Genomic DNA, 12,255 nt, shown 5'->3' on the forward strand with positions numbered 1-12,255 from the left:
CTCGATGCCAGCCCCTGGATGCCAGCTGTTGTACTGTACTACTGTACTTTTCAAGGTACTGTACTGTAAGATTAAAAATGTTTTATTTTTTGTTTGTTTTTTATGTATTATTTGTGTGAAAAGTATTATAAGCCTATTACAGTACTATATAGCCAATTGTATTAGTTGGGTTCCTAGGCTAACTTTGTTGGACTTATGAACAAATTGGACTTACAGATGTGCGCTTGGAATGGAACTCATTCGTATGTAGGGGACTTACTCTATGATGTTAGCTGTGGATTTGTCATGTATGGCCTTTGTTATGTTGAGGTATGTTTCCTCTTTGCCCACTTTCTGGAGAGTTATCAAAAATGGATGTTGAATTTTATCGAAAGCTTTTTCTGCATCTGTTGAGATGATCATATGGTTTTTCTTCAATTTGTGAGTGTGGTGTATCACACTGATTGATTTGCAGATATTGAAAAATCCTTGTATCCCTGGTATAAATGTCACTTGGTCGTGGTGTATGATCCTTTTAATGTATTGTTGGATTTGTATTTTGTTGAGGTATTTTTGCTAGTATTTTGTTGAGGATGTTTGTATCTATATTCATCAGTGATGCTGGCCTGTAATTTTCTTTTTTTGTGATATCTTTGTCTGGTTTTGGTATCAGGGTGATGGTGGACTCATAGAATGAGCTCAGAAGTATTCCTTCCCCTGCAGTTTTTTGGAATAGTTTCAGAAGGATAGGCGTTAACTCTAAATGTTTGGTAGAATTCACCTGTGAAGCCATCTGGTCTAGGACTTTTGTTTGCTGGGAGTTTTTAAAATTACGGATCCCTTTCTGAAGCCCACAGCACCTGTCTGGAAGCCCCCTCCACAAGCCGCTTCCTTTCCCACTCCCTTCAGGCCACACCAGCCCAGGGTTAGTTTCCCTACATGCTGCCAAGACCTTTGTTAGTATTCTACTTATTAAACTCTTAAATTCTCCCAATTGGAGTGTGCCATCTACTTCATGCTGGGATCATAACTGATACAAATAAGCATTGATCCACAGAGATAATAAATAAGAGGGTTGCTGACCTCTTGGTGGCTAGCAAAGATTAAAAAGGGGCTGAATTAGCCCAGGCAAAGCATTACTGTCTAAAATCCCAGCCCAAACCTTCCTTCAGGAAACCTGCCCTTCTGCCTCTGTGAATGTTGCCCCATCTCTGGATGGTTTTAGCCCTTTCAGGTTCAAAGCCCTAGGCCTCTGCATGTCAGGCTGGGAGCACCCTGTGATTGGTTTGGCATGTGTTTTGGAGAGTAACTTGGAGCCAGCAGTGGGGAGATCTTTTGCTGAAAGTCACAGGATATGGAATGTGAATCACTGATTTTTCCAGTGTGTCTCTAACATGACCCTTTTATTACTTGACTCATAGCTGGTACATGTGTTTTAGGAAAAATGACTGTTGTTATGGAAAATCTGTGTCCCCTCAAAATCCATATGTTGATGTCCTAATGCTCCATGGTGAGTATTTGGAAATGGGCCTTTGGGAGATAATTAGGGTAAGATGGGGTCATGGGGGTGGGGCCCTCATGATGGGATTAGTGCCTTTATAAGGAGAGAAGCCAGAGAGCTTGATGCTCTCTCACCCTCTGCAGACACACACCACAGAGGCTCATGTGAGCACACAGCAAGACAGCAGCCACCAACAAGCCAAGCCAGGAGAAAAGGGCCTTAGAATGAAACCTACCTTGCTGGCACCTTGATCTTGGACTTCCCAGGACCTCCAGAACTGTGAGAAATAAATTTGTTGTTTAAGCCACCCAGTATTTTGTTATGGCAGCCTAAGACAAACATGTAGATGTTGTCCTATAAAAGTAATCTAGTTTGGTAGTCCTCCCTTTTACCAATTTCTGTTTTGGTAATTCTTCCTTACAGCCCACTTTAACATTAAAGACAATGGGGGCTTTATGGCTGAAATTCAAGCTTTAAAGGCCTGGCTGAACTTGGAAATGAGCAAATTTTCTCAATTTTGCCAAATGAAAAAATCCCTTTAGCTATGGATGCTGAGAAGGCTGGGCTTTTGTTTCTATCCTAAGTGGAAGTGGGAAGGTGCTCACAGAATGATGCCAAGCACCAGCAGCTGTACAGTTTCCATTTTATTTTGTGTGTTTTTTTATAGGATATAAATAATGACAAAAATTACAAAATTTATAACTGGAAGCCCAAGCATATTTACATGTTTCCTTTTCAGCAAAGCTACTATTTACTTTGCTCCTATACAGTTTCTTTTTGGTACCATATTTTAGGGTTATTTTACTCTCAATTTACTACATACATATCAACAGTGAATAGGCAAAATATATACAAGGAACTGTTCAGTTCAAGTAATTTAATATTGTATTAAAATTCTCCAACACTGAACTAAAACCATATACATTTGTCAGTTTGAAATAAAATTTAGTTTTTAAAACTCACCAACTGATGAATGTAACTGATAATCTCAGGTTTAAAATAATATTGGTTAATTAAAAAAAATTAAGACAATCCCACAATTTATCAATATCGCTTATTATAATGAACTCCAAAATGATTCACAATATGATTGGTTAGAACAATATACGTTATTTTTTCTATAATGATATTGGTACTGTTTATATAATTTGATTCTACATAAATATACATTATGGTATCATACAAATACTCCACAGAGACATTAAAAAAATTAAAATACCTTAATGAAATGTAAGTAAATTTTATTTAATCAAAGAGTAAGCAAACATTTATTTATTTATTTTGTTTCAAGAAAAGAGTTTTATTACTTTGGAATCTCTATTTTTTTTTTTGTATTTGTGTTTTTCTAGAAAAGAAAATTTTTTTTTGCAATAGAATTTTATTAACACCTTTCTCAAACAAACAAGGTTTCCATGACAGAAATCTTGACAGCAGGAGCCCTAGATTTTTTGTTTAACATGTTTTTTTAAAACTGTGAAGTTAAAAAAAAAAATCAAAAATCTTTGCAGGCTTATGGCTGTGTCAGCACTTTCGGTAAGACGCCAGCCTGCTTGCCCAAATCTCCTGCTCTAGTGAGCGTCTCTGGTACCATACTTTGCAACGCCCAAGCCAGTTCTCTTGGTAGTAGCAGTAGAAATTTAGTTATTTGAAATGAAAGCAAAACATCCCTCACAACTAACCTAGTTTTCTTATCAATGTGTTAGTGAAACATTCTTTTAATAAAAATATTTAATACAAGACACATTTTTCTGTGCATAATAAATTCTTCTGTTTTAAATCATTAAGTTTTTGAATCAATCCATAGATGTAAAGGTTTTCTTTATCTGACATAGTTGATTACATATAAAATCCACAAATATAGAAATTGGGAAATAGGATTTCCTGGCAATCGGGTACTTTTTGTCCTTTTGCATGAAACGATACTCAGTGAGATAATGATTTTACAGATGCTTTCTGGGGGTAGTTCTGTTCTCATTCTACCTTGAAAACTGCTGACAGTGAAAAATAAACCCAAGATTTTTATACTTTTAGGCAGTATTAGAGATCCCCTGTATTTTTTTTCTTAAGGTATTATCCCCAAATACAGCAAAGCAAGTGTTGGGGCAAAGTCACTAGAAATACCTTGGGTGGTAGCAGGGAGGGGAGTCGGGACAGTGAGCCACAAATCTCAACTCATTTCTCTCAGGGGTTACGACTGGAAAGTCTTGGTTGCACTTTCTGTCACTGGTGCAGAAAGAACGTCCCCAGGAATGGCCAGTGGCCTTTCGCCCGTGACAAGGCCACACAAACAGCAGTCTTCCTCCTGCGCCGGGTGGAAAGCCTGCTCCGGGACTGCTCGGCGTGCAAGGCACCGCGAGGACGGGAGGACGGTGAGTATCAGAAAATCGTGGTCTCATACTTGGTATTTATGCCCCTCTTGGTTTCTTGTCCCGGCTCCACAATCCACGGCAGATTGGCCAGAGTCTTTTGCTCAGATGGGTCGATCTGCTTTAAAACAGAAAGGCTGATGCCCGTTATACGGTACCTGCCTGGGGTTGCACGCATGCATCCTAACGCTGCCTGGAAACCATCACTGTGCTCTGGCAGGACCTCAGGATGTTGGGGGCGTGAGAGTCCTCTGTTCGTTCTTCTGATACACATTTACTGCAAGGCACTGGGCGGGGGGGACGGTGAGTGAGACACAGCCCTTGCTCTTGAAGGCACACAGGTGGGGAGCAGACGTAGGAATACTTTACTGAGAAGTGAGATCTGAGGGGGACGAGGGTGCTCTGTGGGCACCCAGGAAGGCCACTGACCCATGTCAGGAGCCAGGGGGGCTTCCTAGAGAAGGTGAACCAGGCTATGTCCTGCCTGCCTCTCAAGCCTCCAGTGGTTTCCATTACAGTCAGAATAAACCCAGAGTCCTCGAGGTGACCCACGGTGGCCCTGTCCGCCTGCCTTTCTACGCTCCAGCCACACCGGCCTCCCTGCTGCTCCCTGTACACCAAGCCCCAGCCCAGACCCTCTGTGCTCATCACCTCTCTGCCTGAATACTCTCCAGACACCTGCCTGCTTTATGCCCTAATGCGAATCAGGGTGCAGTTCAAACATCACCTCCTCACCAGTTTACCCCAAGCAAAATAGCACCTCAACTTTTCTGCTTTCCTCTGCTGTCTCTTCTTTATAATCCTTTTGCCACATACATCATGTTTATTTGTTCATTCTCCACTACAATGTATGCTTATGAAGGTGGGATTCTGTCTGTTCTGTTTACTCCTGTTTCCCTCAAACTCAGAAAAGCTCCCGGCAACCCACTAAACAGTAGGCACCCAATAAATACTTGTTGACTAGACATTATTTAAAAGTTAATTAAGGTAATGTTTAAACGGAGAGCTGGAGGAGAAGCAAGAGTTTCCTGGTAAAGGCAGGGGTTGTGGAGCAGCATGTGCAAGGTCCCCGAGGTAGGGAAAGAGGCCGGCTGAGGGCTTGCAGTCAGGTCGCCGAGGGCACCCGGAGGGGAGACAACTGAGGGTGAAGAGGTGAGTGGGCCCAGGTCAGGGTGAGCCTTGAACCAAACTGAGCTGTAAAACGTCAACACCATTTCAGCCCCTGCGTGTACAAGGTTAAACAGGCCCTTTCTGGGTGAAGCTTGAGTTCTGAGCTCTCACGGGCGGCCTGGGGCAGTTCTCCACCAGATTGCTGCCTCTTTCTTTAGTGTTTCCATGTCTCCCCCTGGCCCTGGCCACCTGCTCTGCTCAGGAAACCGGAGCAAGGGAGCTGTCCGAAGAGTGCGGGGGTCTGTGCCCGTCGGCCACCTGCAATTTGACTGTGTCTCCACAAGGCTGTGGGGAGGACTCTACATGTCTAATCATGGGCTGTTTCTCAAAAATAAACTACTGGGGCCGAGGGAAAGGGAACACAGACACCTATTGAGGGGGACAGGATCTTGGGGTAGTTAAAGGACAGCAGTATTATTCCCTGTATGGTTCATATTTTTCAGTGAAGGCTTCTAAATGAATATTCTGAGCTCTTACGGCACCCACCCTTTGTGCTCATCTGGAAGAAATCTATGGGGACCAGACAAAAGTCAGATGGAGGTCCCTGCCACGAACAGATTTATCCAGCCCACACAGGAATGAATACAGTACTCTAAGAGCTAATTCCCCCAAATGTTCTGAAAATTCCTGGACATTTGACTTGCTTTTCTTGTGGGATAAGATAGACAGACAATAAATAAACAAGATAAGCCAGGAGAAGCCTGGGTGGTCCAGGAGAAGCCTCTCTGTGTAGCTGGGCCCTGGATGACAAGCCAGACTCAGCCGTGCAGAAACAAGGGGGAGACAAAGCCAGGTGGAGGGAACAGGGGGCACAGAGGCCTTAGGTGGGAGTGAGCTTTGTTTGTTTCCAGGAAGAAGGCGGCCTGAGTGTCAGGAGTGTGGTGGGAAATTGGGGCAGTGGTACCATGATCTGATCTGTGTTTTAAGAAGGTCACCCTGGTTGCCGGGCAGAGGAGGGGAGTTTTTAGGAGATGTATGGGAGTATTTTGGAGATTACTGGTGGTGATGGCTTGGATGGGAAGAGTGACAGAGGAAATGGAGAGGAGTGGACGGGTCTGAGAGATGTTTTAGGGGCTGAACAGATGGAATCTGCTTGTGGGGTGGACACAGGTGAGAGGAAGACAGAAATCAAGGGTGTCTTCTAGATTTATGGCTTGAGCAACACGGTGAACGGTTATGCCATTTACTGAGCTGGGAGAGACAGAGAGAGAAGCAACTTTGCGGAGAGATCAAGAATTCTGTTCTGGACACACGTGTGCTAAGCCTCGAAGGAGAAATGAGGGAGCAACTGAACCTGTAAGTCTGCCGTTCTGGGAGTGCTTCAGGATTGGGAGCCAGTGGGGCCGGGAGGGGCTGAGGTGGGGGGACTGGGGGTCAGAAGGAAAGTCAGAGGATGCTTGCAGTTACTGGTGATCAGTGATGTGGGGTGAGCGTGGGAGTGAAGGGTGAGGTGGGGGAAGAGGTCTGAGAGGTGAGCTGTCAAGGAGCAGAGGGACCACACGCTGGGAGGATCATCCCCATGGATGTTGAAGTTGCCAAGAATGGAGACAGGAGTAGAGGCCAAAGAGCAGAGCGTGAACAAGAAGCCACATGGTCACAAAGGGTGGTGCCTCTGCAAACATTAAAAACCCTACAATTCCCCACGACTCCGGGGACAGGGCTCGGTGGGGAGGAGGAGGAGTCACAGGCGGAAGGATATGTGGGCTGAGCGATGCCTCTGAGGGTGCCTGCTGCCCTGAGTCCCAGAGTTTCTAGGATGCCATACGGCAGCAGAAACCAGACGGGAGGCTTCCAGCTTCTGGGTATTGCTACCACCAGAGGAGGCTGCTTTGAAGTCATGAAAGTCTGTTAGGACAGGATGTGTGCAGAGCGTGTGGGAGGGAAGGGGGGAAATTTCTGGAGGGAGGCAGATGCCGGGGAGGAGGGGCAGTACCTTCTGAACAGTCCCCGCTCTGCAGGAAGCCTGCGCCTAGGCCTCCTTGTCAGGCCCGCGTACAGCCTGCACCTCCAGCCTCCTCTAGCTGGGTACCAGGGATGCCCTCCCCAAGAGCCTCTGCTACCCTCTCTGCTGCCCAGCGGCTTGTGAGAGGCTTGCCCCCTAGAGGGATGGCAGCCGGGGCCTCAGGGATCCTTTTTCCCAAGATCGCCTGGACCTTGAGGAAAGACTCCCCCGGGAGGCCAGCAGCACCCAGTCCCCTCACAGGCTGCCGCAAGGGACAAAAGAAGTGGAATTTTCTTGGGAGCCTCCAAGTTCAGGCAGATGGTCCCCAAGACTTTGCAGGAACTGGGCTGAGAGGAGGACAGACACATGCCAGGATGAGGCCAAGGGAAGGACAAGAAGGGCAGGCCCTGGATTCTCGCCAGCCCCAACGGCACCAAGGATCCCTCCCCTCCAGTTCAAGGTTTTCAGAACGTCTGTCTTTTCTACTTACCACCGACTTGCGAATGCTGACTCGGGGCTTGGGGATGGGCTTGGAGGGCTTGTTTTCAAAGCTTTCTGGAAGTGTGGAGGAATGCCCCCCTTTCCTGGCTTGCAGCGCGAGCTGGTAAGCAACTTCAAATGCCTGTCCCAGCGTTAGGATGATCTCGTAGGCTAAATTCTGCAAGAGAAATGAGAAAGCATTTATGATAGCATCTTCCAGATCAGAACAGAGTGGCTGAGGAACACCGAGTGGGCGAACCGGCAAGGACCCTGAACTGCTCCACCTGATGTGGCAGAGAGCCAGGGGAAATTTGACAAACAGGACACTGGGTCCGATTTAGGGTCTGTACGAGGCATCAGTTACTGCCGCGGTGCACTTGCTTACAGCCACCTAAGGAGCCTGTGCCGGGACCCCGGAGCCCGCTCCATCCGGGGTGGCTGCTTTGCTCCCAGGTCTCGGAAGGGAAGGGGTCCCTCAGCCTGGGAGGAGGATCCCACACACTCCACAGGAGGTGTTCCTGAGAAGTTGGGGTCTTTTTACTTCCAACATCTGTGATTCAGTGAACATCTCTGAGCCACAATCAAAATCTAATTTAGGCAGAGGGGAGAGGCATTAGTCATGCTGGTGTGGCGTCTCACACTCACAGCGAGCATGCAAACGGAGCCAATTATCCAGCTATTTCTTGAGGCGTTTGCTCTCCCTGTGGGTCCACTCAATATTTTATTATCAAATCAGCAAGAGACAGGAGATCCTGTCAGGCTCGAATGCCATGCCAAGCAGTGTCTGGGAGAGAAGTTCTTTCCTTCGGACCTTCAATCACTCCCCTCAGGACGTCTAGCTTCTCGTCTCCAGATTCGTACTTCATTTCTGCCTTCTCTTCTGAGCACAGTCCCACCCTGTCTGCTCTCACTGAGAAAACAGGACATGGTCTGACCCCACAGAAGCAGGGTCTCGACAAGACCCTGAGGTCACAGCGCATCAAAGAGCTGGATGCCTGTGGGTCACAGAGAGCTTTCTTACAACCACTGCACCAGCTGAGAGCCGGCGTGGTCTGTCCCAAGTTTCCATGCTCACGAACGCCCCTAGAAAGTCTGTGTGGTTTTTTCCTCAAAACCACAGAAATTGCTTTTGCTGATGTTGCACCCCTGCTCCCTCCGCCCCAGTCAAGCACACAGAACATCTTGATTCCCATGATTCTGGGGAGATCCGCTGAGGACTGTTCTCACTTGACGAAGATGGAGGGAGACGCGGCATGGCTGTCAGGGCTCGTGTGGAAGAGGCCCACGGATCTCCAGACGGACCAGATTTCAGATCCACGCCGGACTTCCAGGGTTTAGGCCCAAGCCTGAGGGGAAACGCCTCTGAGTGGGAGAACTGGTCTGACAGAGGACGTGTCTTCTCCTCTGAGCTACTTGTTAAGAAGCCGTGGCCCCTCAAGACAGACATGTGCTTACTGGAGACCCAGCCTTGCACGGCCTGCTGAGCACTTCCCGCAAGGAGCTCGGGGCCCGAGGTTGCCTCCAAGCATGCGTCAGACTAGGAAATCAGTAATGCACCGACAAGTGACAGTGGAGGGCTGGCAGACAGCTCCGGCCGTGGCTGCACCAGGAGGGCTGAACCCTCAGTGCCTACGCCTGGCACTTGCGTCACCACCAGTGTTGCCCATTGCCTGGTGTGCAGTGGGTCCCCTGGAAAGGGGGCCTGGGGCTTTGGGCTTTGGCTGTCCCCATGAAGTCCGCACTCTTGTCTTGTCCACAGGTGCTGTGGAGATAGTGGCTGTCTGTCTGTCAGGGACACGTAGCAGATAATTCATGCTCTGGGTGGGCAACTGGACTAAGGGAAAGATGGCAGATGCAGCAGTTCTGTAACATGTTGCTTTTTGATGCCGGAACAAAGGTGCTTAATAAGCGTGAATTCCTTTATTGTTAACCTAGAAACAAGTTCCTGAAAGTGAGATTTACTTAAAGTTCCAGTGTCTCCAAATGAAAGCTAAAGATGCTCATTGGAGCAGGTGAGATTTTCACAAGATTTTGATGGGAAGGCTACAAAGGTTTTTGGAAGCTTCTGGGTTAGAAGCTCTGCCCTCCTTTCATTGTAAAGAAGTTGCTGGTGTTAGGAAATTGCTGAGATAAGACACAGAGACCAGACCAGACGGTGAGGTTTCCTGCCAAGCAGCTTTTCCTTAGTTTGGCTTGCATTCTTTCTCCATGACGTCTTGCTTTTCGTTTCATGTCGAGTGCTGCATTTTAAGAGTTCTTTTGTGATCTGTAAAGAGTCGGAGATGGTTACCTTTCCTGCACTTTCTGTCACCTCGGTGTTGGAGGCTTCAATTCTGGATGCCAGTGACAGCCCACAAGGAGCAGCTGCTTGCTGATGGGGCTCTGCACGCGGAGTCCTGTGCAACCAAAGTACCGGGGCCCTTGAGGGCACAGATCCTCATCAGATGGGATCTGAGGACACACGTTTGAATGGGAAGGCGGGTTCATTTCTCCAGCCTCTCCTTAGTAATATCCGCACTACTTGAAATGGGAAGAGAGTTACTGAGAGCAGAAGACACTACAGGAAAGGGCCAATAATGTTACCGTAATCTGATCAGAGAGGCTTAGGTGACAAGCCCCTGCTTCCTCCTTTGAGCCAGGCTTGCTGACCCCAGAGATGCTGCCTGGCACTGAAGAGCCAGGGATGCTGCTCAGAAAGCCTGAAAGCCGGCTTAGTTTCTGCTTACAACATATCATTGTCTTCACAACTGTGGGAGGCCAGGGCCAGAGACTGCCTAGCACACAATCAAAACAGAGGCTTGTTTGCTGAGTGAATGAATGAATATCTAAAGGGCAAGCTGGAGTAATAACACGACTAGTTATCACTATAGGTAGTATGGCTACCATTAAGTGAGGACTTCGCAGATATTAGGCATTGTACCAAGCACTAGATTTATCTCCTTTAAGTCTTACCACAATCATCTGTAGTAGAATATCATTATCCTTATTTTATAGATGAGGAAATTGAGGCTCAGAGAGGTTAAGTAATTTATCTGACATCACAGAGCTAGAAAGTTACAGAGCAGTGGTATGAACCAATATTTGTGACTCAAAAGTCTGTGTTCTTAACTCTAATGCAAAAAGATACATGCACCCCAACGTTCAAAGCAGCATGGAAGCAACCTAAATGTCCATCGACAGATGAATGGATAAAGAAGATGTGGTGTGTGTGTGTGTGTATAATGGAATATCAGTCATAAAAAAGAATGAAATAATTCCATTTGGAGAAACATGTATGGACCTAGAGATAATCATATTAAGTGAAGTAATTCAGAGAAAGACAAATATCATGATATCACTTACATGTGGAAACTTAAAAAAATGATACAAATGAACTTATTTATACAACAGAAATAGACTCACAGATATAGAAAACTTAAGGTTACCAAAATGGGGCTTCCCTGGTGGCACAGTGGTTGAGAATCCTCTTGCCAGTGCAGGGGACATGGGTTTAAGCCATGGTCTGGGAAAATCCCACATGCTGCAGAGCAACTAAGCCCGTGCGTCATAACTACTGAAGCCCACGCACCTAGAGCCCGTGTTCCACAACAAGAGAAGCCACCGCAATGAGAAGCCCGTGCACCACAACGAAGAGTCACCCCCGCTCACCACAACTAAAGAAAGCCCGCGCGCAGCAGCGAAGACCCAGCACAGCCAAAAATAAACAATTAATTTAAAAAAATTACCAAAGGGGAAGGGGGGAGGGATAAATTAGGAGTTTGAGATGAACAGATACACACTACTATAGATAAGACAGAAAAACAAGGTCCTACTATATAGCACAGGGAACCTGCTATATAGCACAGGGAACCTGCTATATAGCACAGGGAACTATATTACAACATCTTGTAATAACCTATAATGGAAAAGAATCTGAAAAAGAACATTATATACGTGTGTGTGTGTGTGTGTGTGTGTGTGTATAATATATATATGCCGGTGCCTAGGTTGTTACCTTACTGACTAGAAGTAAATCTCTTAACTTCGTTATCAACTCTGCCAATCCACTGTATCTTATATTAAACATTATACTCGAACCAAATATACATATATATACACACACACACACACATATATATGAAACTGAATCACTGTGCTGAAATCCTGAAGCACTGTACATCAACTATACTTCGAAAGTCTCTGTTCTTACCCTCCCGTGTGGGTAGCTTGTCTCCAAGGTGGCAGCCATCACCATTCCCCTTGCCTCGTGCCATGGTGTGAGGGGGGCTGTTGAGAGGGCTAATTGCTCCTCCACCTCCTTGAATCTGGACTGGTTATACTGACTTTCTTAACTAACAGAATGTGCAGAAGTGACATGCTGGGACTTCTGAGGTTACACTGTGAGAGGTCTCTCAGCTTTCATGGAACATTCCCTCTGAGGGAAACCAGCCATGTATAAAAAGTCTGACCTCCCTGAGATCACCATGTTGTGAGTATGTCCAAGCTGGCCAGGGGAAGAGGCTGCCTGGAGAGAAACAGCAGTTGCAGCCACCCCAGCCCAGGCTCCAGATATGAAGCAAAGGAGTGATACTGGACATTCAAGCTCCAGGAGATGCCACACAGAGGACCAAGGCCCCAGACAGATGGCTCCGGTCAAGCCATCCCAGCATCTGCAGTCATCTGAGTTACCTAGTGGAGACCCCAGATGTTGTGGAGCAGAAGAGCAGAACTGCTGTGCTCTGGCCACATTCCTGACTCTCAGAATCGTAAACGTGATAAAGTGCATGTTGTTTTACAGCACTAAGTTTTGGGGTGGTTTGCTAAGTAAGCAGTAATAG

At 46.7% G+C, this 12,255-nt stretch overlaps 1 protein-coding gene across 18 annotated transcripts in view; it reads right to left on the bottom strand.

Annotated features, from left to right (window-relative positions):
• Nucleotides 1-3,856: 3,856 nt before the first annotated feature.
• ANKS1B (ankyrin repeat and sterile alpha motif domain containing 1B) overlaps nucleotides 3,857-12,255 on the bottom strand; it is a gene marked incomplete at both ends in the record, with an annotated part of 1,159,914 nt that continues 1,151,515 nt past the window's right edge. For 10 of the 18 annotated variants that reach the window (XM_082666412.1, XM_082666409.1, XM_082666410.1 and 7 more), the window contains 2 exons: nucleotides 3,857-3,967; nucleotides 7,449-7,616. In XM_082666412.1, coding sequence (XP_082522538.1) covers nucleotides 3,857-3,967; nucleotides 7,449-7,616 — 279 coding nt within the window. Of the gene's footprint in view, nucleotides 3,984-7,448; nucleotides 7,617-12,255 lie in introns of all 18 variants that reach the window. The other 8 variants (XM_082666411.1, XM_082666408.1, XM_082666405.1 and 5 more) reach the window with 2 other exon arrangements.

Source organism: Grampus griseus (assembly GCF_964374135.1).
Source record: "Grampus griseus genome assembly, chromosome: 11".
NCBI lineage: Eukaryota > Metazoa > Chordata > Mammalia > Artiodactyla > Delphinidae > Grampus > Grampus griseus.